The following is a 23,247-nucleotide window of genomic DNA, read 5'->3' on the forward strand; positions in this document are numbered from 1 at the left end:
GCGGCCCACACAACAGACTTCATAATGTAGTCATTTCAGATCGATGTACATTTACTTGTACATTTGTATCGCAGCGTGTAGAGCGCTCCGGGACTTCACAATACTCACTTGTGTTTAATGGATTTTTTTTTTTTGAGTAAAAAAAATTGTCATAGTGTTTGAAGATTGAAACTGTGACTACAGGTTATGAAGCTGTCGTCTGAAGCTCATCAGCACCCTGCTGGAAATAACCACTGTCTTCAAATGTTTGGTTTCCAGCCCAGTGGTGTGACTGTTCATGGGGACAGCCAGGCCTTTGATGATGGGCTTGTGGGCGGAGCCCCTTGCTCCAGAGTGCGTCTGATGGCCAATCAGCTTCAGGCAAAGCTTGAAGAGAAAACTGCTTACTGCCAAACCTCAGCTTCTGCAGCCTCCCAAAAGCAGGTGAGATAGGTCTCTGATTCAAGTTCCTTTAAGGTCCAACCAAATCCATTGAGGACTTTCGTCCAGATTTGGACTAGGACAAAGGGGGAACCTGAACACAGTCAGAGATGATCTGAGGTGGTACTTTATAAATGTGATAGTGATGTTGTTGTTGCAGGGTGAACTTCAAGAGTCTGCTCAGAACCAGACCTCCACATGGAGACCGGTAAAGATTCAGTGACCCAGCATGAGCAAAAACATATTTTATAGAAACCTGTGAGTCCTGTTTGTTTTGCTCTGATCTGGATTTTTTTTTCTTCCTTAGAAAAAACGGACCCAGCAGCAGGAGCAGATGAGCTTTCGTTTCAGACAGAAGATCAAGTCCCAGACTCTGCTCGGCAGCGTGGAGCCGGTATGATGAGCTTCTTGGTATTTATGCCTGTGGTCATGTCATATACTGGTGGGTGCAAATCTATTTTTCTGATTTAAAAAAACTTAAAATGAATCAACTGAGGTAAATCCAGTTTACTGAGAAACATCACCTTAGCTGGCCGAGTTCGATGCCACCGTGTCGGTAATAACGTTGTGTTCCTGCTGATGTTGCTTCAGACAGAAACTATTTCCTCATCACCACTGTTCTGTGCCACCCTTGAGCAAGGTGCATCTCCCACGAGCCTCCCATGTCAGGGTTACGATACTGTTACCACTGTGGTACAGATCCTTTTCAGGATCAAGTGGATAGGGTGGGCATCTGATCAGTGCCCGGAGCTGGGTGTGGCAGAGGATGTCCCAAAGGGCACATCTTCACTGCAACCTCTCGTCTTTACGAGCGTTTTAACTACATCTTGCCCTGGATCCAGAGGGCAGGATTCAAGGCCAGGTTTATTTATGGTGTAATATTATAATGAGAAGTTCATGTCCAAAAGAAATACAGTCTGTGAGGAACAGGTCTGAGGCACCATCTGGTGGAGAGTGCCTCCCTCCACAGTGATCCTGACTGAGTGGGATGGACAGAGACACAGGATAAAATGGTGAATGGCAGTCGGAATCAGGTTCAGCAGCAACAGCAGTAAACAACAGACAGAGGACAACAGATTCATCTGGACTTTGTCTGGCTGTGAGGTAATTTAAATAAAAAAAGGAATTGTGATTCTTGCCGTGGTTGTAATCCTTAATATTCTGTCATGTAGCATGGAGACGTGGATGTGGTCTTCCACTGTAGATGCACTGGAAGCATTTGAAATAATCCAACAACCAGATGTGGTGTGAATTCCTCTTTAGATAGTGACAGAGCTGGTGAGTAAGAGGTGTGCATCTTTAGCCTCCTGAACACAGGAGGCTAAGGACAAGTCAGTTCTCATCTCCATCCTTGACAGTCTGCTCTCAGGCAGAATCCTGACACAGAAGGAGTCACGTGACATTTGAAAATCATGCCACAGTACATGTAGAAAAAGTAAAAGACAGAGAGCTTGTTAAACATTATAAAACATAACATAGACCTGTATATTCATTTTGTTAATTGTTCTGTAATCCATGTCTGTAGCATGGCCTAAACAGAGAGTCACCCCTTTGAGTCTGGTCTGCTTGAGGTTTCTTCCTCAGAGGGAGTTTTTCCTTACCATTGTTACTCTGGGGGTTAGTAAGGTTAGACCTTACTTGTGGGAAGCGTCTTGAGGCACCTCTGTTGTGATTTGGCACTATATAAATGAAAATAAATTGAAATTGAAATTGATAGCAATATTCGGTTTTAAAAACAACAAATATTAACTTACCCGTTGTTGCATCGAGAGAAAGTTTGTTTGTTATGTCAAGGAAGACCGGCGAGCGGTTCTGGAACAACGGCGAGCATTTATTTACAGGTGAAACACTGAACAGGTCTTGTTGGTCTTCCTCTGCACTGCTCTCAGGGCAGATACACCTTTTTAAATAGGTGATTTGCGCCCTCTGTAGGGGTACCTACTTTACTACACTCACAGATTCTTTTAAACACCACAGTCCTCCCCTGTAGTTTATATACTTCACTTGTTCGTTTTTTCCTTTTTACATACATGTGTTGCTTTCTTCCATTAATAACTTACACACTTTTCAAAAAACATTTCTTTACAAATCCAGGCATTGTGGTGGATGCACATTCCATTTTGGGTGCTCCGAACCTTTTGTACCCACAGAATTTTTCACACACAGGTCAGTCGTCACCACTCTCAGAGGAACCACATGTGGTGGAAAATGGTTGTCTGTTCACCTTCAGTGTCCTTTTACTCATTTTCTGAATCACTCAGTCAAGGACGCCCGGCACTGCCCACCGTGGCTAGAACCTTGGTTCTGACATTGCACAAGCACAGACAGCCAGAGGAACACGACACTAAATATAGCCACATCGTTATTCACATTGGCGCCAATGATATTAGGATGAGACACTCAGAGGTCACAAAAATAGACATAGAGAGGAATTGTTATCTACCAGGAAAATGTGTCGTATCAGTTAATAGTCTCTGGTCCCCTCCCCTCCTGGGGTAATGATAAAGCATTTAGCAGGTTGACTAGGATCATTGAATCAGTGGCTGGTGCAATTCTGTAGACAGCAAGGCTTTAGTGTAATTGATAACTGGCCTTCTTTTTGGGGTCGCCATGGCTTGCTGATGCTGGATGGCCTTCAACCTGTTATATCTCCAACCTACATTATCTATGAACATAGATAGAGCTCTGCAGACAGGGTAACATTAGGACTCTACAGCAGGCCACGGAGCAGGTGATTAGAGAACCTGCAGGGCTTACAACTAATGTGGCCATAGAATCCATTAGCTTAGAGGAGAAATGATCCATCCATCCATCCATCCATCCATCCATCCATCCATCCATCCATCCATCCATTTTCTTCCGATTTATCCGGAGTCGGGTCGCGGGGGCAGCAGCTCAAGCAAAGCCGCCCAGACCTCCCCATCCACACACACCTCCCCCAGCTCCTCTGGGGGAACCCCAAGATGTTCCCAAGTCAGCCGAAAGATGTAATCCCTCCAGCGTGTCCTGGGTCTTCGCCGCGGCCTCCTCCCAATGGGACATGCCCGGAACACCTCTCCAGCGAGGCGTCCAGGGGGCATCCGGAAAAGATGCCCAAGCCACCTCAACTGACTCCTTTCGATGTGGAGGAGCAGCGGCTGGACTCCGAGCTCCTCCCGAGTGACCGAGCTCCTCACCCTATCTCTAAGGGAGCGCCCAGCCACCCTGCGGAGGAAACTCATCTCAGCCGCTTGTACTCGCAATCTCGTTCTTTCGGTCATGAGCCAAATCTCATGACCATAGGTGAGGATCGGAACGTAGATCGATCGGTAAATCGAGAGCTTTGCCCCCCTACTCAGCTCTCTCTTCATGGTCTGATACATTGACCGCATCACTGCAGATACTGCACCGATCCGTCTATCGATCTCACGCTCCATCCGTCCCTCACTCGTGAACAAGACCCCGAGATACATAAACTCCTCCACTTTAGGCAAGGACACTCCACCGACCTGAAGAGGGCAAAGCACCTTTTTCTGGTCGAGAACCATGGCCTCGGATGTGGAGGTGCTGATTTTCATCCCGGACGCTTCACAATCGGCTGCAAACCGCCACAGTGCACGCTGAAGGTCCCGATTTGACGAAGCCAACAGAACCACATTGTCTGCAAACAGCAGAGACGAGATTCTGTGGTTCCCAAACCAGACCCCCTCTACACCCTGGCTGCGCCTAGAAATTCTGTCCATAAAAATAATGAACAGAACCGGTGACAAAGGGCAGCCCTGGCGGAGGCCAACGTGCACTGGAAACAGGTTTGACTTACTATCGGCAATGCGAACCAAGCTCCTGCTGTGGTTGTACAGGGACTGGATAGCCCTTAGCAAAGGACCCCGGACCCCATACTCCCGGAGCACCCCCCACAGGGTGCCCCGAGGGACACGGTCGAACGCCTTCTCCAGATCCACAAAACACATGTGGACTGGTTGGGCAAACTCCCATGAACCCTCGAGCATCCAATGGAGGGTGTAGAGCTGGTCCAGTGTGCCGCGACCAGGACGAAAACCACACTGCTCCTCCTGAATCTGAGGTTCAACCATTGGTTGAATTCTCCTCTCCAGTACTCTGGAATATACCTTACTGGGGAGGCTGAGGACTGTGATCCCCCTATAGTTGGAACACACCCTCCGGTCCCCCTTCTTAAACAGAGAGACCACCACCCCAGTCTGCCAATCCAGAGGCACTGTCCCCGATCACCACGTGATGTTGCAGAGGCGTGTCAGCTAAGACAGTCCCACAACATCCAGAGACTTAAGGTACTCAGGACGGACTTCATCCACCCCAGGAGCCTTGCCACTGAGGAGCTTTCTAACCACCTCAGTGACTTCGGCCTGGGTAATGGATGAGTCCGCCTCTGAGTCCCCAGTCTCTGCTTCCTCTTCGGAAGACGTGACAATGGGATTGAGGAGATCCTCAAAGTATTCCTTCCACCGCCTGACAACATCCCCAGTCAGGGTCAACAGCTCCCCACCCGCACCATGAACAGTGCTGGTGGAGAGCTGCTTCCGCCTACTGAGGCGTCGGACGGTTTGCCAGAATCTCTTCGAGGCCGACCAATAGTCGTCCTCCATGTCCTCCCTGAACTCCTCTCAGAGGAGAAATTAGTGCAGAAAATCCATTATGTTGATAGGGCAGTTTATGTGGCAAGGAGGGAAATTCATCAAGTTGAGACTGTGGCCTGTTTCTGCAGATGTGCGCATAAAGAGCATAGAGGGATATGTTTTGCAAACTTAGTACCCATTACTACAGTGGGAGAAATAAGTATTGATCCACATTCAATTTTGCAGGTTTTTCCACCTACAAAGAATGGAGAGGTCTGTATTTTTTATTGTAGGTACACTTCAACTGTGAGAGACACAATCTAAAAAAAATCCAGAAAATCACATTGTATGATTTTTAAATAATTAATTTGCATTTTATTGCATGAAATAAGTATTTGATCCCCTAGAAAAACAGATATTAATAATTGGTACAGAAACATTTGTTTGCCATTACAGAGGTCAGATGTTTCCTGTAGTTCTTGACCAAGTTTGCACACACTGAACAGGGATTTTGGTCCACTCCTCCGTAAGATCTTCTCCAGATCTTTCAGGTTTGGAGTTTAAGCTCCCTCCAAAGATTTTCTTTTCAGTTCAGGTCTGGAGACTGGCTAGGCCACTCCAGGACCTTGAAATGCTTCTTACGGAGCCCCTCCTTAGTTGCTCTGGCTGTGTGTTTGGGGTCATTGTCATGCTGGAAGACCCAGCCATGACCAATCTCAATGTTCTTACTGAGGGAAGGAGGTTGTTTGCCAAAATCTCGCAATACATGACCCCATCCATCCTCCCTTCAATATGGTGCTGTCGTCCTGTCCCCTTTGCAGAAGAGCACCCCCAGAGTATGATGTTTCCACCCCCATTCTTCACTGTTGGGACAGTTTTCTTGGGGTTGTTCTCATCCTCTAAACACAGCAAGTGGAGATGATTCCAAAAAGCTCTATTTTGGTCTCATCTGAACACATGAACTTCTCCCACTGGTGAACTTCAAACGGGCCTGGACATGCTTGCTGCCCTGCAGGATTTTAAACCATGACAGCATCGTGTTGTTGTGTGGGCCGCCAGAAGAGGAGGTACTGCTGGCCCACCACCATAGGGCGCCCTGCCTGAAGTGCGGGCTTCAGGCATGAGAGGGCGCTGCAGCCCCACAAGAGCGGCCGGGGTGACAGCTGTCACTCATCGACTATGACAGCTGTCACCAATCATCTACTCCTCACCCCTAATAAAAGCAAGACGACACCTCCACCACGTCGCCGAGATATCGTCCTACCAAGGAGGTAATATTCTCAGCCGTTTTTGACTGTGCCGTACGCACAAGTTCTCTCTTTTCTGAGTGTTGTAGGAGTTCCTGTCTACTACTGCCAGCTGGGAGCTGGGTTTGTGGTTAATGGAGGAGTGACGTCTTCACCCCTCACTCCAAACCGGCTAAGTAGTACTTTTCAGGCTCTTCACGAACTGTGTTTTCTGGTGTTAAGGTGGAGGTGTTTTTCCCACCTGACCAGTAGAAGACGAACATGCTGACTGTTTTTGCTCTTCGCCAGCAGTACCAGATCCGACACGCGGAGACGGTGGCCACCTGGGGAACTCGGGACTTGGCGGCTCCAGTATTCTCCTGGTTCAGTGGCGGAGGAAATCGTGTGGTTCCGGTTCTTCTCCAGATGGACGTCTCCTATTGTCGAGCCTGCCCACACGACACCTTGATTGATTGACTTCGTATTCATTCTAAAATCTGCTGTGTGTAGTTGTGGCATTCACAACAGTAAAGTGTTCATATTTGACTTCTTCCATTGTCCGTTCATTTGCACCCCCTGTTGTGGGTCCGTGTCACTACACTTTCACAACACGTGTGTTACTAATGTAATCTTTGTGACTGTGGTCCCAGTTCTCTTCATGTCATTGACTAGGTCCTCCTGTGTAGTTCTGGACTTTCTCAGAATCACCTTACCCCACAAAGTGAGATCTTGCATGGAATCCCAGACCGAGGGAGACAGTCATCTTGTGTTTCTTCCACTTTCTAATAAATAATCATAACAGTTGTTGTCTTCTACCAAGCTGCTTGCCTGTTGTCCTGTAGTCCATCCCAGCCTTGTGCAGGTCTACAGTTTTGTCCCTGATGTCCTTAGACATCTCTTTGGTCTTTGCCATGGTGGACAGGTTGGAGTGTGATTGTTTGAGTGTGTGAACAGGTGTCTTCTAAACAGGTAACAAGTTCAAACAGGTGCAATTAATACAGGTAAAGAGTGCAGAATAAGAGGGCTTCTTAAAGAAAAATTAACAGGTCTGTGTGAGACAGAATTCTTGCTGGTTGGTAGGGGATCAAATACTTATTTCATGCAATAAAATGAAAATTAAATATTTAAAAACATTCAATGTGATTTTCTGGATTTTTTTTTTTAGATTCTGTCTCTCACAGTTGAAGTGTACCTACGATAAAAATTACAGACCTCTGTAATCTCCAGCGTCATGGACTCCGAGGGGCGTCACTCAGCAGTTGAACAGCCAATGGGAGAGCAGGGTGCACAGGCATCTGCAGGAGGCATGATTGGTGAGTTGCAGCACATCCTCACCGCCTTTACTGCTCGGTTGTATCAGATGACCGAGCAAAACATCCTCCTGAACCGTAGGGTGGAGGCTCTCTCCGCACAGGTGGCAGCGAGCGCTCAGGGCGCTGCTGCAGCTCCTCCTCCTGTGCAGGATATATACGTTCCACTGGTCGTTCAACGACCCCTCCCACCATCCCCTGAAGCTTACATATGTCCCCCAGAGCCATACGGGGGTTGTGTGGAGACATGCGCGGACTTTCTTATGCAGTGTTCGCTCATCTTTGCACAACATCCCGTCATGTAAGCGTCTGATGCTAGTAAAGTAGCTTATGTGATTAATCTGCTTCGAGGAGAGGCACGCGCTTGGGCTACGGCGCTTTGGGAGCAAAATTCACGGCTCCTTTATACGTACACTGGGTTTGTGAGGGAGTTCAAAACCGTGTTTGACCACCCTAACAGGGGAGAGACCGCTTCAACTGTGCTGCTGTCAATGAGACAGGGACGCTGGAGCGCAGCCGCTTATGCAGTCGACTTCCGCATTGCGGCTGCGAGGTCCGGCCGGAATAACGCTGCGCTCCACGCCGCCTTCATAAGCGGACTGTCGTCGGTCCTGAAGGAGCACCTGGTGGCCAAGGACGAACCGTGGGAATTAGATGGGCTTATCGACCTCGTTATACGGTTAGACAATCGGTTGGAGGAACGCCTTCGGGAACGAGACGAGGGGCGTGGCCGGGCATGCGCCGTCCCTCTTCCTTCCGGGTCCGAAAAAGGTCCGCCCTTCCCACGCTCCACGGCCTCTACGCCCCGTGTGGCTACAGCTCCCCCTGCTGACGAAGCTATGGACACGAGCAGGGCCACATTCAGACCACCGAATAGACAGAGGAGGCTCCCACGCGGGGCGTGCTTTGTCTGCGGCTCAATTGAGCATCAATTGAGAGACTGCCCCGAACGGTTAAACACCAACGCCCGCCCCTAGAAACTGGGCTTAGGGTGGGCCAAGAAATTCACGTGGGACACACACATATTTCCACACGACTCCCAGTTACAATGCTTAGCGGGGATTTAACCCTTCAGGCCCCAGCACTGGTAGACACAGGGTCAGAAGGGAATCTGCTAGACAGCCGATGGGCCAGGGAGGTAGGGCTCCCTCTGGTGGCTCTTCCTTCGCCATTGCAGGTGCAAGCACTGGATGGCACCCTACTCCCTTTAATCACACACAGGACACTACCAGTAACTCTGGTGGTGTCAGGGAATCATCGGGAGGAGATAGAGTTTTTTGTGACTCCCTCTACCTCCCGTGTGATTCTGGGGTTCCCATGGATGTTAAAACACAATCCCCGGATTGATTGGCCATCCGGGGTGGTGGTTCAGTGGAGCGAGACCTGCCATCGGGTGTGTTTAGGATCCTCGGTTCCTCCCGGTTCCCAGGCTAAGGAGCAGGTCAAAGTCCCTCCCAATCTGTCGGCGGTGCCGGTTGAGTACCACGATCTTGCTGACATTTTCAGCAAGGATCTGGCACTCACCCTTCCCCCGCACCGTCCGTACGATTGTGCCATCGATTTGATTCCAGGCGTGGAGTTCCCGTCCAGCAGGCTGTACAGCCTCTCACGACCTGAGCGCAAATCGATGGAGACCTACATCCAGGACTCCTTAGCTGCTGGGCTGATCCGGAACTCCACCTCCCCGATGGGAGCAGGTTTCTTTTTTGTGGGCAAGAAAGATGGCGGTCTTCGTCCATGCATTGATTATCGGGGGCTGAACGAGATCACGGTTCGCAACTGATACCCGTTGCCTTTGTTAGATTCGGTGTTCACCCCCCTGCATGGAGCCAAAATATTCACGAAGCTGGATCTTAGAAACGCATATCACCTGGTTCGGGTCCGGAAGGGAGACGAGTGGAAGACGGCATTCAACACCCCGTTAGGTCATTTTGAGTACCTGGTCATGCCGTTCGGCCTCACTAATGCCCCCGCGACGTTCCAAGCTTTGGTAAATGATGTCTTGCGGGACTTCCTGCACCGATTCGTCTTCGTATATCTGGACGATATACTCATTTTTTCTCTGGACCCTGAGACTCATGTACGGCATGTACGTCAGGTCCTGCAGCGGTTGTTGGAGAACCGGCTGTTTGTGAAGGGCGAGAAGTGTGAGTTTCACTGCACCTCTTTGTCCTTCCTGGGGTTTATCATCTCCTCCAACTCCGTCGCCCCGGATCCGGCCAAGGTCGCGGCAGTGAGAGACTGGCCCCAACCTACGAGCTGGAGGAAGCTGCAACAGTTCCTCGGCTTCGCAAATTTTTACAGGAGGTTCATTAAGGGCTATAGTCAGGTAGTTAGCCCCCTGACAGCCCTGACCTCACCAAAGATTCCCTTCACCTGGTCGGATCGGTGCGATGCCGCATTCAGGGAGTTGAAACAGCGCTTCTCGACTGCACCCGTCTTGGTGCAGCCCGATCCCAGTCGCCAGTTTGTGGTTGAAGTGGACGCCTCTGACTCAGGGATAGGAGCCGTGCTATCCCAGAGCGGAAAGAACGATAAGGTTCTTCACCCGTGTGCCTATTTTTCCCGCAGGTTGACCCCAGCAGAACGGAACTATGACGTGGGCAACCGAGAACTCCTTGCGGTGAAAGAGGCTCTTGAGGAGTGGAGACATCTGTTGGAGGGAGCATCAGTGCCATTCACGGTTTTTACTGACCACCGGAACCTGGAGTATATCAGGACCACCAAGCGGCTGAACCCCAGGCAAGCCCGCTGGTCACTGTTCTTCGGCCATTTTGACTTCCGGATCACCTACCGCCCTGGGACCAAGAACCAGAGGTCGGATGCCTTGTCCCGGGTGCATGAAAATGAAGTCAAAACCGAGCTGTCGGATCCACCGGAACCCATCGTACCGGAGTCCGCTATCGTGGCCACCCTTACCTGGGATGTGGAGAAGACCGTCCGGGAGGCCCTGGCACGGAGCCTGGACCCCGGAACAGGGCCAAAGAACACACTGTACATCCCACCAGAGGCCAGGGCTGCCGTCCTGGACTTCTGTCACGGTTCCAAGCTCTCCTGCCACCCAGGGGTGCGAAGGACCGTGGCAGTGGTCCGGCAGCGCTTCTGGTGGGCGTCCCTGGAGGCTGACGTCCGGGAATACATCCAGGCCTGCACCACCTGTGCCAGGGGCAAGGCGGACCACCAAAAGGCACAGGGACTCCTTCAGCCGCTTCCTGTGCCTCATCGCCCCTGGTCCCACATCGGTCTGGATTTTGTCACTGGCCTCCCGCCGTCCCGGGGGCACACCACTATCCTCACGATAGTGGACCGGTTCTCCAAGGCGGCCCACTTCGTGGCCCTCCCGAAGCTCCCGTCGGCCCAGGAGACAGCGGACCTCCTGGTCCACCATGTCATACGTCTGCATGGGATACCAACAGACATCGTCTCAGATCGTGGTCCCCAGTTTTCCTCACAGGTTTGGAGGAGTTTCTGCTGGGAGCTGGGGGCTACCGTGAGCCTATCGTCTGGGTATCACCCACAGACCATGGACAGGCAGAACGGGCTAACCAAGAGCTGGAGCAGGCCCTGCGCTGTACTACATCCGCACACCCAACGGCTTGGATTGAACACCTGGCCTGGATCGAGTATGTGCATAACAGCCAAGTGTCCTCTGCCACCGGCCTCTCCCCGTTCGAGGTCTGTCTGGGGTACCAGCCCCCTTTGTTTCCTGTGGTTGAGGGAGAGGTCGGTGTGCCCTCGGTCCAGGCCCACCTGCGGAGATGCCCTCGGGTGTGGCGCACCGCCCGTTCGGCCTTGTTGAGGGCCGGACGAGGGCGAAGACCCATGCAGACCGTCGACGTTCCCCGGCCCCCGCATATCAGCCCGGGCAGGAAGTGTGGCTATCTACGAGGGACATCCCACTCCGGGTCAATTCCCCCAAACTCAAGGACAGGTACATTGGGCCCTATAAAATCCTCAAGGTCCTCAGTGCCGCCGCAGTTAGGCTCCAACTCCTGGCCTCACTGCGGATCCATCCGGTATTTCATGTGTCAAGACTAAAACCGCATCAAGAGGAGGTACTGCTGGCCCACCACCACAAGATGGCGCCCTGCTTGAAGTGCGGGCTTCAAGCACGAGAGGGCGTCGGAGCGACCAGGAGTGACAGCTGTCACACATCATCCATACCAGCTGTCACTCATCCACTACTCATCACCACCACCATAAAGGCCGGACTGCAAATCCACCTCCCCGCCGAGAAATCAGCTACCATTCAGGTAATTTTCTCTTCTGACTCAAAACATTGAGTATTAATCTGAACTTCTTTGCAGCCGTTTTCCTGGTGTGTCCTTATCTGTGGGATTGGCGTTTGGTGTGATCAGCGACGGCTTCGCCTCACACCCCAAACCAGATAAGTGGTGAAACAGGAGCTGCACGAGTGTGTGATTGGTGGAGGTGCTCCCTCCTAACTAAACACTGACTGCGGGATTACTGAGTGTGCGAACTCACACTCATCAGGACTGTCTCTGTTTTCTGCCAGCAGTACCAGGTCTGACTGCTGAAGACAGCAGCCACCTGGGGCGCAGGGCTTGGCGGCTCCGGTGTTCTTCAGCTCCATTGGTGGTGGAAGCTGTGTGGGGATGCGGCTCTTCTCTCGCCAGGCGTCTTCTATCGTCGAGCCTGCCCACATGTCACCTGGTGTATGATTGACAGTCCACCATATTGTTATTGTTTGTACGTCGTTGTGCGATTCACAACATTAAATTGTTACTTTTTGCTTATCCATTGTCCGTTCATTAACGCCCCCTGTTGTGGGTCTGTGTCACGACACTTTCACAACAGGATTTCTCGACCAGCGTCATGGATCCCGAGGGGCGTCAACCATCGCTTGAACAGCCAATGGAAGAGCGAGGTGCACAGGCGCCAGCAGGAGGCGTGTTGGGTGAGCTGCAGCACATCTTAACCGCCTTTACCGCTCGGTTGGACTTAGTTACCGAGCAGAGCAGTGTTCTCAATCGTAGGATGGAGGCTTTCACCGCCCAGGTGGAAGCACGTGCTCAGGGCGCTGCTGCAACACCTCCTCCTGCTGACCGTGTGCCAGAAACAGACATTCTGCTGGTCGTTCAACGAACCCCCCCACCTTCCCCTGAAGCATACATAAGCCCTCCGGAGCCGTACGGAGGCTGTGTGGAGACGTGCGCGGACTTCTTGATGCAGTGCTCGCTCGTCTTTTCACAGCGTCCCATCATGTACGCAGCAGACGCCAGCCGGGTGGCTTATGTGATCAATTTGCTTCGAGGAGAGGCACGCGCCTGGGCTACGGCGCTTTGGGAGCAGAATTCACAGCTACTAACGGTTTATACTGAGTTTGTGAGGGAGTTCCGACAGGTGTTCGACCACCCTCATAGAGGCGAGACCGCTTCAAGTGTGCTGCTGTCGATACGGCAGGGGCGTCGGAGCGCAGCGAAGTATGCAGTCGACTTCCGAATCGCGGCAGCGCGAGCCGGCTGGAATGCTGTTGCGCTCCACGCCGCCTTTGTAAACGGACTATCTCTGGTCCTTAAAGAGCACCTGGTGGCGAAGGACGAGCCGCGGGATTTAGACGGGCTTATCGACCTGGTTATACGGTTAGACAACCGATTAACGGAACACCGACGGGAGTGAGACGAGGGGCGTGGTCAGGCACAAGCTGTCCCTCTTCCTCCCGGGTCCGAAAGGAAGCCGACTTCCCCACGCTCCACTGCCAGGGCTCTCCACGTGACAACAGCTCCCCCTGCTGACGTTGCTTGGTCCATGGAAGAACGATATCTCGGCAACGTGATGGAGGTGTCGTCCTGCTTTTATGCGGGGTGAGGCGCAGATGATTGGTGACAGCTGTCATAGCCGATGAGTGACAGCTGTCAACCCGGCCGCTCTTGGAAGGTGGCAGCACCCTCTTGTGCCTGAAGCCCGCACTTCAGACAGGGCGCCCTCTGGTGGTGGGCCAGCAGTACCTCCTCTTCTGGCGGCCCACACAACACTATCATTAAGTCTCAGAACGTCTTCCTTGTTCTAGAGTGTGACTCGTGGGAGCACCATCAATTTGTATTGAATCACTAGCATCTAACAATCAGGCATAAGTAGAAATTGATGAGCATGGTCAATGTTTTCAAGAGGGTTTCACCATAAATCTACATTTTCTGTGCCCTGCGATATTTGTGGCCACTATTCACACTGCCATCTAGTAGATGTGATCTATGCGTTTTGATCCATCTATTGGATAGCAGTGTGAATAGCGCTCACCCAAATATCACACAGCCGTTGAGCTGAATCACAACTTAACAAACAGAATTTTCAGTTTTGCAAATGCCTTTTTTTACAAATGAAAAAAATTACATATTTTACAAATACACATTTATTTGTAAAACCCAACACAGACATTACAGTAATGTGTGTTGGTTTTCACATAAAATAAATCAACCAATCAGTGATGAGCCAAGACTAATTTTTCCCACAATGCTTTTTGGCATGTGTATGTTAATGTTCAAACCTTCAGAATTAGTGCATTATTTTAAAATTAAAAGATGTGTGTTATATTTTCACTTTTTAAAAATGACAGAGTTGACATTAATGTAGTTAAACTATCTGGATTAATTTGGTTTATTGTTGGGAAAGTGTAATGACACGGACCCACAACAGGGGGCGTAAATGAACGGACAATAGATGAGTCAAAAATACAACACTTTACTGTTGTGAAATGTGCACAACGAAATACAGACAAATGCAGAATTTGGTTCACAATCAAAATATACAAAGTGACATGTGGGTAGGCTCGAGGATAGGAGACGTCCGTCCCGAGTAGAATCGGATCCCACACGATTTCCACTGCCACCGAACCTGAAGGATACTGGAGCCGCCAAGTCCTGAGTCCCCAGGTGGTCACCGTCTCCGACTGTCGGATCTGGTACTGCTGGCAGGAAGCAGAAGACAGAAGTAATGAGTGTGTGAAAAACACACCCAGTAAACAGTCAGCAAGTTCTTTTTGTGTTAGTTGGGTGGGAAAGACACCTCCACCTCAAGTACACAGTTTATGCAGAGTCTATAATCCTACTTACTGAAGTACAGAGTGAGGAGTGAAGTGCGTCACTCCTCCACCATCCGCGAACCCAGCCTTCAGCTGAAAGTAGCGATCCAGACACCTGCAAATAGTTCAACACACACGAAAACACGTAACGTGCAACAACACAACAACGGCTGAGAATTTACCGTGAAGGTAGATGATATCTCGACGACGAGGTGGAGATGTCGTCTGGCTTTTGTGTGTGTGGGTGATGACCAGATGATTGGTGACAGCTGTCATAGTTGATGAGTGACAGCTGTCACCCCGGCTGTTCCTGTGAGGCAGCAGCACCCTCTCGTGCCTGAAGCCCGCACTCCAGGCAGGGCACCCTCTGGTGGTGGTGGGCCAGCAGTACCTCCTCTTCAGCAGCCCACACAACAGGACCCCTCCCCCTCAATGGGCGCCTCCTGGCTCCCGACCAGGCTTGTCGGGGTGTCGCCGGTAGAAATCGGCCAGGAGAGCCGGATCCAGGATGAAGCTCGTCTTCACCCAGGAGCGTTCTTCGGGTCCATAACCTTCCCAGTCCACCAAGTACTGGAAACCCCGGCCCTTCCGGCGGACGTCCAGGAGCCGACGCACAGTTCAAGCCGGCTCCCCGTCGATGATCCGAGCAGGAGGCGGCGCCAGTCCGGGAGCACAGAGGGGTGAGGTGTGGTGTGGCTTGATCCTGGAAACATGAAAAACCGGGTGGACCCGCAGTGAAGCTGGGAGCTGGAGCTTCACTGCGGCCGGACTGAGGACTTTGAGGATCTTGAATGGAGCGATGTACCTGTCCTTTAGTTTGGGTGAGTCCACTTGGAAGGGGATGTCCTTCATAGAAAGCCACACCTCCTGCCCAGGCTGGTATGCAGGGGCCGGGGAACGCCGGCGGTCTGCATGGGCCTTAGCCCTCGTGCGGGCCTTCAACAAGGCAGAACGGGCGGTGCGCCACACCCGACGGCACCTCCGCAGGTGGGCCTGGACCGAGGGCACACCGACCTCTCCCTCCACCACAGGAAACAATGGGGGCTGGTACCCCAGACATACCTCAAACGGGGAGAGGCCGGTGGCAGAGGACACCTGGCTGTTATGCGCATACTCGATCCAGGCCAGATGTTCACACCAGGCCGTCGGATGTGCGGACGTCACACAGCGCATGGCTTGCTCCAATTCCTGGTTGGCCCGTTCTGCCTGTCCGTTGGTCTGCGAGTGATACCCGGACGAGAGGCTCACGGCGGCCCCCAGTTCTCGGCAGAAACTCCTCCAGACTTGAGAGGAGAACTGGGGATCTCGATCTGAGACGATGTCCACGGGTATCCCATGCAGACGCACGACGTGGTGGACCAGGAGGTCTCCTGTCTCCTGGGCCGTAGGGAGCTTCGGGAGGGCCATGAAGTGGGCCACCTTGGAGAATCGGTCCACTATCGTGAGAATGGTAGTCATGTCCCGGGACGGCAGGAGGCCCGTGCCGGACCACTGCCACGGTCCTTCGCACCCCCGGATGTGCAGGAGAGTTTGGAACCGTGACAGAAGTCCAGGACGGCAGATCTGGCCTCTGGTGGGATGTAGAGGCGGTTCTTCGGTCCTTTACCTGGGTCCGGGTTCCATGCCAGGGCCTCCCGGACGGTCTTCTCCATGTTCCAGGTGAGGGTGGCCACGATAGTGTACTCAGGTAGTATGGATTCCGGCGGATCCGACAGCTCGGTTTTGACTTAGACTTCGTGAACCCGGGACAGAGCATCCGATCTTTGGTTCTTGGTCTCAGGGCGGTAGGTGATCCGGAAGTCAAAACGCCAGAAGAACAATGACCAGCGGGCTTGCCTGGGGTTCAGCCGCTTGGCGGTCCTGATATACTCCAGGTTCGGGTGGTTTGTGAAAACCATAAATGGCACCGCGGCTCCCTCTAAAAGATGTCTCCACTCCTCAAGAGCCTCCTTCACCGCGAGGAGTTCCCGATTGCCCACGTCATAGTTCCGCTCAGCTGGGGTCAACCTGCGTGAGAAATAGGCACAAGGATGGAGAATCTGATCGGACTCCCCGCTCTGGGACAGCACGGCTCCTATCCCTGAGTCCGAGGCGTCCACTTCTACCACAAACTGGCAGCTAGGATCGGGCTACACCAGAACTGGTACAGTCAAAAACCGGCGTTTCAACTCCCTAAACGCGGCCTCGCACCGATCCGACCAAGTAAATGGTACTTTGGAGGAGGTCAGAGCTGTCAGGGGGCTAACTACCTGACTGTAGCCCTTTATGTTTAGCCGCATGTTCTCCTTGAATTGCTGGCTGTCTGAGTGGTGTCCAAAAAATGAGGTGGGCTTCATAGATAATTGGCAAAGCTTCTGGGGAAAACCTGGTCTTGTTAGGAGAGACGGCATCCATCCCACTTTGGATGGAGCAGCTCTCATTTCTAGAAATCTGGCCAATTTTCTTAAATCCTCCAAACCGTGACTATCCAGGGTTGGGACCAGGAAGCAGAGTTGTAGTCTTACACACCTCTCTGCAGCTTCTCTCCCCCTGCCATCCCCTCATTACCCCATCCCCGTAGAGACGGTGCCTGCTCCCAGACCACCAATAACCAGCAAAAATCTAATTAAGCATAAAAATTCAAAAAGAAAAAATAATATAGCACCTTAAACTGCACCACAGACTAAAACAGTTAAATGTGGTCTATTAAACATTAGGTCTCTCTCTTCTAAGTCCCTGTTGGTAAATGATATAATAATTGATCAACATATTGATTTATTCTGCCTTACAGAAACCTGGTTACAGCAGGATGAATATGTTAGTTTAAATGAGTCAACACCCCCGAGTCACACTAACTGTCAGAATGCTCGTAGCACGGGCCGGGGCGGAGGATTAGCAGCAATCTTCCATTCCAGCTTATTAATTAATCAAAAACCCAGACAGAGCTTTAATTCATTTGAAAGCTTGTCTCTTAGTCTTGTCCATCCAAATTGGAAGTCCCAAAAAACAGTTTTATTTGTTATTATCTATCGTCCACCTGGTCGTTACTGTGAGTTTCTCTGTGAATTTTCAGACCTTTTGTCTGACTTAGTGCTTAGCTCAGATAAGATAATTATAGTGGGCGATTTTAACATCCACACAGATGCTGAGAATGACAGCCTCAACACTGCATTTAATCTATTATTAGACTCTATTGGCTTTGCTCAAAAAGTAAATGAGTCCACCCACCACTTTAATCATATCTTAGATCTTGTTCTGACTTATGGTATGGAAATAGAAGACTTAACAGTATTCCCTGAAAACTCCCTTCTGTCTGATCATTTCTTAATAACATTTACATTTACTCTGATGGACTACCCAGCAGTGGGGAATAAGTTTCATTACACTAGAAGTCTTTCAGAAAGCGCTGTAACTAGGTTTAAGGATATGATTCCTTCTTTATGTTCTCTAATGCCATATACCAACACAGTGCAGAGTAGCTACCTAAACTCTGTAAGGGAGATAGAGTATCTCGTCAATAGTTTTACATCCTCATTGAAGACAACTTTGGATGCTGTAGCTCCTCTGAAAAAGAGAGCTTTAAATCAGAAGTGTCTGACTCCGTGGTATAACTCACAAACTCGTAGCTTAAAGCAGATAACCCGTAAGTTGGAGAGGAAATGGCGTCTCACTAATTTAGAAGATCTTCACTTAGCCTGGAAAAAGAGTCTGTTGCTCTATAAAAAAGCCCTCCGTAAAGCTAGGACATCTTTCTACTCATCACTAATTGAAGAAAATAAGAACAACCCCAGGTTTCTTTTCAGCACTGTAGCCAGGCTGACAAAGAGTCAGAGCTCTATTGAGCTGAGTATTCCATTAACTTTAACTAGTAATGACTTCATGACTTTCTTTGCTAACAAAATTTTAACTATTAGAGAAAAAATTACTCATAACCATCCCAAAGACGTATCGTTATCTTTGGCTGCTTTCAGTGATGCCGGTATTTGGTTAGACTCTTTCTCTCCGATTGTTCTGTCTGAGTTATTTTCATTAGTTACTTCATCCAAACCATCAACATGTTTATTAGACCCCATTCCTACCAGGCTGCTCAAGGAAGCCCTACCATTATTTAATGCTTCGATCTTAAATATGATCAATCTATCTTTGTTAGTTGGCTATGTACCACAGGCTTTTAAGGTGGCAGTAATTAAACCATTACTTAAAAAGCCATCACTTGACCCAGCTATCTTAGCTAATTATAGGCCAATCTCCAGCCTTCCTTTTCTCTCAAAAATTCTTGAAAGGGTAGTTGTAAAACAGCTAACTGATCATCTGCAGAGGAATGGTCTATTTGAAGAGTTTCAGTCAGGTTTTAGAATTCATCATAGTACAGAAACAGCATTAGTGAAGGTTACAAATGATCTTCTTATGGCCTCGGACAGTGGACTCATCTCTGTGCTTGTTCTGTTAGACCTCAGTGCTGGCTGTTGATACTGTTGACCATAAAATTTTTGTTGGGAAAGTGTCAGTACACTGACCCACAACAGGGGGCGCAAATGAACGGACAATGGAGAAAGTCAAATAACAAGGCTTTACTGTTGTGAACGTCTACAACGAATACAACCAATCATGGAAATGGACAACAGTCAATTCACAAAAGTGTCGTGTGGGCAGGCTCGAAGATAGGAGACGCCTCTCCAAGGTAAGACCGGAACCACACGGCTTCCTCCGCCACAGGACTCCGGGAATACTGGAGCCGCCAAGTCCCGAACTCCCAGGTGGCCACTGCCTCCGCGTGTCAGACCTGGTACTGCTGGCGAGGAACAAAGAACAGTTAGATGGGGGCGCGTTTGCACCCAAGACTCCGAACAGCAGGGAAGTTACCTCCACCTCTCGTTGGAACAGTAATCCACAATCTAAGCACTAATCCAAAAGGATACACTCCGTCAGCTTTGATACGTTACCTTTCAGGTAGAAACGATATCTCGGCAATGAGGTGGAGATGCTGTCCTGCTGATATACCCCACTGATGATTGCTGTCAGCTGTCTCAGGTGATGGGTGACAGCTGTCACCTTGGCTGCTCCTGTGAGGCGGCGGCGCCCTCTGGTGCCTGGAGCCCGCACTCCAGGCAGGGCGCCCACTGGTGGTGGTGGGCCAGCAGTACCTCCTTTTCAGCGGCCCACACAACAGGACCCCCCCCTCGACGGGCGCCTCCTGGCGCCCGACCGGGTTTGTCCGGGTGGCGACGGTAAAAGTCGGCCAGGAGGGCCGGATCCAGGATGAAGCTCCTCTTCACCCAGGAGCGTTCTTCGGGACCGTACCCCTCCCAGTCCACCAGATATTGAAAGCCCCGGCCCATCCGTCGGACGTCCAACAGCCGGCGCACTGTCCAAGCCGGCTCGCCATCGATGATCCGGGCAGGAGGTGGTGCCGGACCGGGTGCACAGAGGGGCGAGGTGTGATGGGGCTTGATCTTTGACACATGAAATACCGGATGGATCCGCAGTGAGGCTGGAAGCCAAAGCCTCACTGCGGCGGGATTGATGACCTTGAGAATCTTAAACGGACCTATGTATCTATCTTGCAGTTTTGGGGAGACCACTTGCAGTGGAATGTCCTTGGTGGACAACCACACTTCCTGCCCGGGGCAATACGTAGGGGCCGGGGTCCGCCGCCGGTCTGCATGGGTCTTCACCCTCATCCGGGCCTTCAACAAAGCAGAACGGGCGGCACGCCACACCCGACGGCACTTCCGCAGGTGGGCCTGGACCGAGGGCACACCGACCTCTCCCTCAACCACCGGGAATAGTGGGGACTGATACCCCAAACACACCTCAAAGGGGGAGAGGCCGGTGGCTGATGACACTTGACTGTTGTGGGCGTACTCGATCCAGGCCAGATGAGTACTCCAGGCCGCCGGGTGCGCGGCTGTCACACAACGTAGTGTTTGCTCCATTTCTTGATTAGCCCGCTCTGCTTGCCCGTTGGTCTGGGGGTGATACCCGGATGAGAGACTGACCGTGGCCCCCAGTTCCCGGCAGAAGCTCCTCCAGACGTGTGAGGAGAACTGGGGACCGCGATCGGAGACGATGTCTGATGGTCTCCCATGCAGGCGGACGACGTGGTGGACCAGGAGGTCCGCTGTCTCCTGGGCCGTTGGGAGCTTCGGGAGGGCCACAAAGTGGGCCGCCTTGGAGAATCGATCCACTATCGTGAGGATGACGGTGTTTCCCTGGGACGGCGGGAGGCCCGTGACAAAATCCAGGCCTATGTGGGACCAGGGGTGATGAGGCACGGGCAGCGGCTGTAGCAGTCCCGGAGCCTTGCGATGGTCGGCCTTGCCCCTGGCGCAGGTGGTACAGGCCTGGATATAGTCCCGGACGTCGGCCTCCAGGGACGCCCACCAGAAGCGCTGCCGGACAACTGCCACGGTTCTTCGCACCCCTGGATGACAGGAGAGCTTAGAGCCGTGACAGAAGTCCAGGACTGCAGCCCGTGCCTCTGGTGGGACGTAAAGTCTGTTCTTTGGTCCAGTCCCGGGGTCCGGGCTTCGTGCCAGGGCCTCCCGGACGGTTCTCTCTACGTCCCAAGTGAGGGTGGCCACGATAGTGGACTCCGGGATGATGGGTTCCGGTGGATCCGACAACTCCGTTTTGACCTCGTCTTCGTGTACCCGGGACAAGGCATCCGATTTCTGGTTCTTGGTCCCGGGCCGGTAGGTGATGCGGAAGTCAAAACGGCCGAAGAACAGTGACCAGCGGGCTTGCCTGGGATTCAGCCGCTTGGCGGTCCTGATATATTCCAGGTTCCGGTGGTCAGTGAAAACCGTGAATGGCACGGACGTTCCCTCCAACAGGTGTCTCCACTCTTCAAGAGCCTCTTTCACCGCAAGGAGCTCTCGATTGCCGACGTCATAGTTCCGTTCGGCTGGGGTCAACCTGCGGGAAAAATAGGCACACGGGTGAAGGACCATATCGGTCTTCCCGCTCTGGGACAGCACGGCTCCTATCCCTGAGTCTGAGGCGTCCACTTCAACCACTAACTGGCGACTAGGATCGGGCTGCACCAGAACAGGTGCAGACGAGAAGCGCCGTTTCAACTCCTTGAATGCGGCATCGCACCGATCTGACCAGGTGAAGGGGACTTTTGGTGAGGTCAGGGCTGTCAGGGGGCTAACTACCTGACTGTAGCCCTTAATGAACCTCCTGTAGAAATTAGCAAAGCCTAGGAACTGTTGCAACTTCCTACGGCTTGTGGGTTGGGGCCAGTCTCTCACCGCCGCAACCTTGGCCGGATCAGGAGCGACGGAGTTGGAGGAGATGATGAACCCCAGGAAGGACAAAGAGGTGCGGTGGAACTCACACTTCTCGCCCTTCACAAACAGCCGGTTCTCCAACAACCGCTGCAGGACCTGACGTACATGCTGGACATGAGTCTCAGGATCCGGAGAAAAGATGAGTATATCGTCTAGATAGACGAAGACGAACCGGTGCAGGAAATCCCGCAAGACATCATTAACTAATGCTTGGAACGTCGCGGGGGCGTTTGTGAGGCCGAACGGCATGACCAGGTACTCAAAGTGACCTAAGGGGGTGTTAAATGCCGTTTTCCACTCGTCTCTCTTCCGGATCCGAACCAGATGATACGCATTTCTAAGATCGAGCTTGGTGAAGATTTGGGCTCCATGCAGGGGTGTGAACACCGAATCCAACAGGGGCAATGGGTATCGGTTGCGAACCGTGATCTCGTTCAGCCCCCTATAATCAATGCATGGACGAAGTCCGCCGTCTTTTTTGCCCACAAAAAAGAAACCTGCGCCCATCGGGGAGGTGGAATTCCGGATCAACCCGGCGGCTAATGAGTCCCGGATGTAGGTCTCCATTGATTCGCGCTCAGGCTGGGAGAGGTTGTACAGCCTGCTGGACGGAAACTCACTGCCCGGAACCAAATCAATGGCACAATCATACGGACGGTGGGGGGGAAGTGTGAGCGCCAGATCCTTGCTGAACACGTCGCCAAGGTTGTGGTACTCCACCGGCACCGTCCCCAGATTGGGCGGGACTCTGACCTCCTCCTTAGCTTAGGAACCGAGAAACCTAGACACACCCGATGGCAGGTCTCGCTCCACTGAACCACTACCCCGGACGGCCAATCAATCCGGGGATTGTGCTTCAACATCCAGGGAAATCCTAAAACCACACGGGAGGTGGCCTGAGTCACAAAAAACTCGATCACCTTCCGGTGATTTCCTGACACCACCAGAGTTACAGGTGGTGTCTTATGTGTGATTGGAGGGAGTAGGGAGCCATCTAGTGCTCGAACCTGCACAGGCGAGGTAAGCGCCACCAGAGGGAGCCCTATCTCCCTGGCCCATCTGCTGTCCAGCAGATTCCCCTCAGAGCCCGTGTCCACCAGTGCTGGGGCCTTCAGGGTTGAGTCCTCATACAGGATCGTAACTGGGAGTCGTGTGGCAATGTGGGTGTGTCCCACGTGAATGTCTCGGCCCACCCCTAGCCCAGTTTCTAGGGGCGGGCGTTGGAGTTTAACCGCTTGGGGCAGTCTCTCATATGGTGCTCTATTGCACCACAAACAAAACAAGCTCCGTGGGCCCGTCTCCTCTGTGCATCTGGTGCCCTAAATGTTGCCCTACTCGTGTCCATAGCTTCGTCAGCAGGAGGAGCTGTGGCCCCACGGAGCGCAGGGGCCGTGGAGCGTGGGG

At 51.9% G+C, this 23,247-nt stretch overlaps 1 protein-coding gene across 1 annotated transcript in view; it reads left to right on the forward strand.

The window, feature by feature from the left end:
* Window positions 1–565: 565 nt before the first annotated feature.
* Window positions 566–23,247, forward strand: part of LOC117503923 (protein-methionine sulfoxide oxidase mical3b-like) — a 30,018-nt gene continuing 7,336 nt past the window's right edge. Inside the window, exons 1-2 of the mRNA XM_034163220.1 lie at window positions 566–628; window positions 728–814. Of these exons, the coding sequence (XP_034019111.1) occupies window positions 566–628; window positions 728–814 (150 nt within the window). The remainder of the gene's footprint in view (window positions 629–727; window positions 815–23,247) is intronic.

The sequence above is a fragment of the Thalassophryne amazonica genome, chromosome 22, assembly GCF_902500255.1.
Source record: "Thalassophryne amazonica chromosome 22, fThaAma1.1, whole genome shotgun sequence".
Lineage (NCBI taxonomy): Eukaryota > Metazoa > Chordata > Actinopteri > Batrachoidiformes > Batrachoididae > Thalassophryne > Thalassophryne amazonica.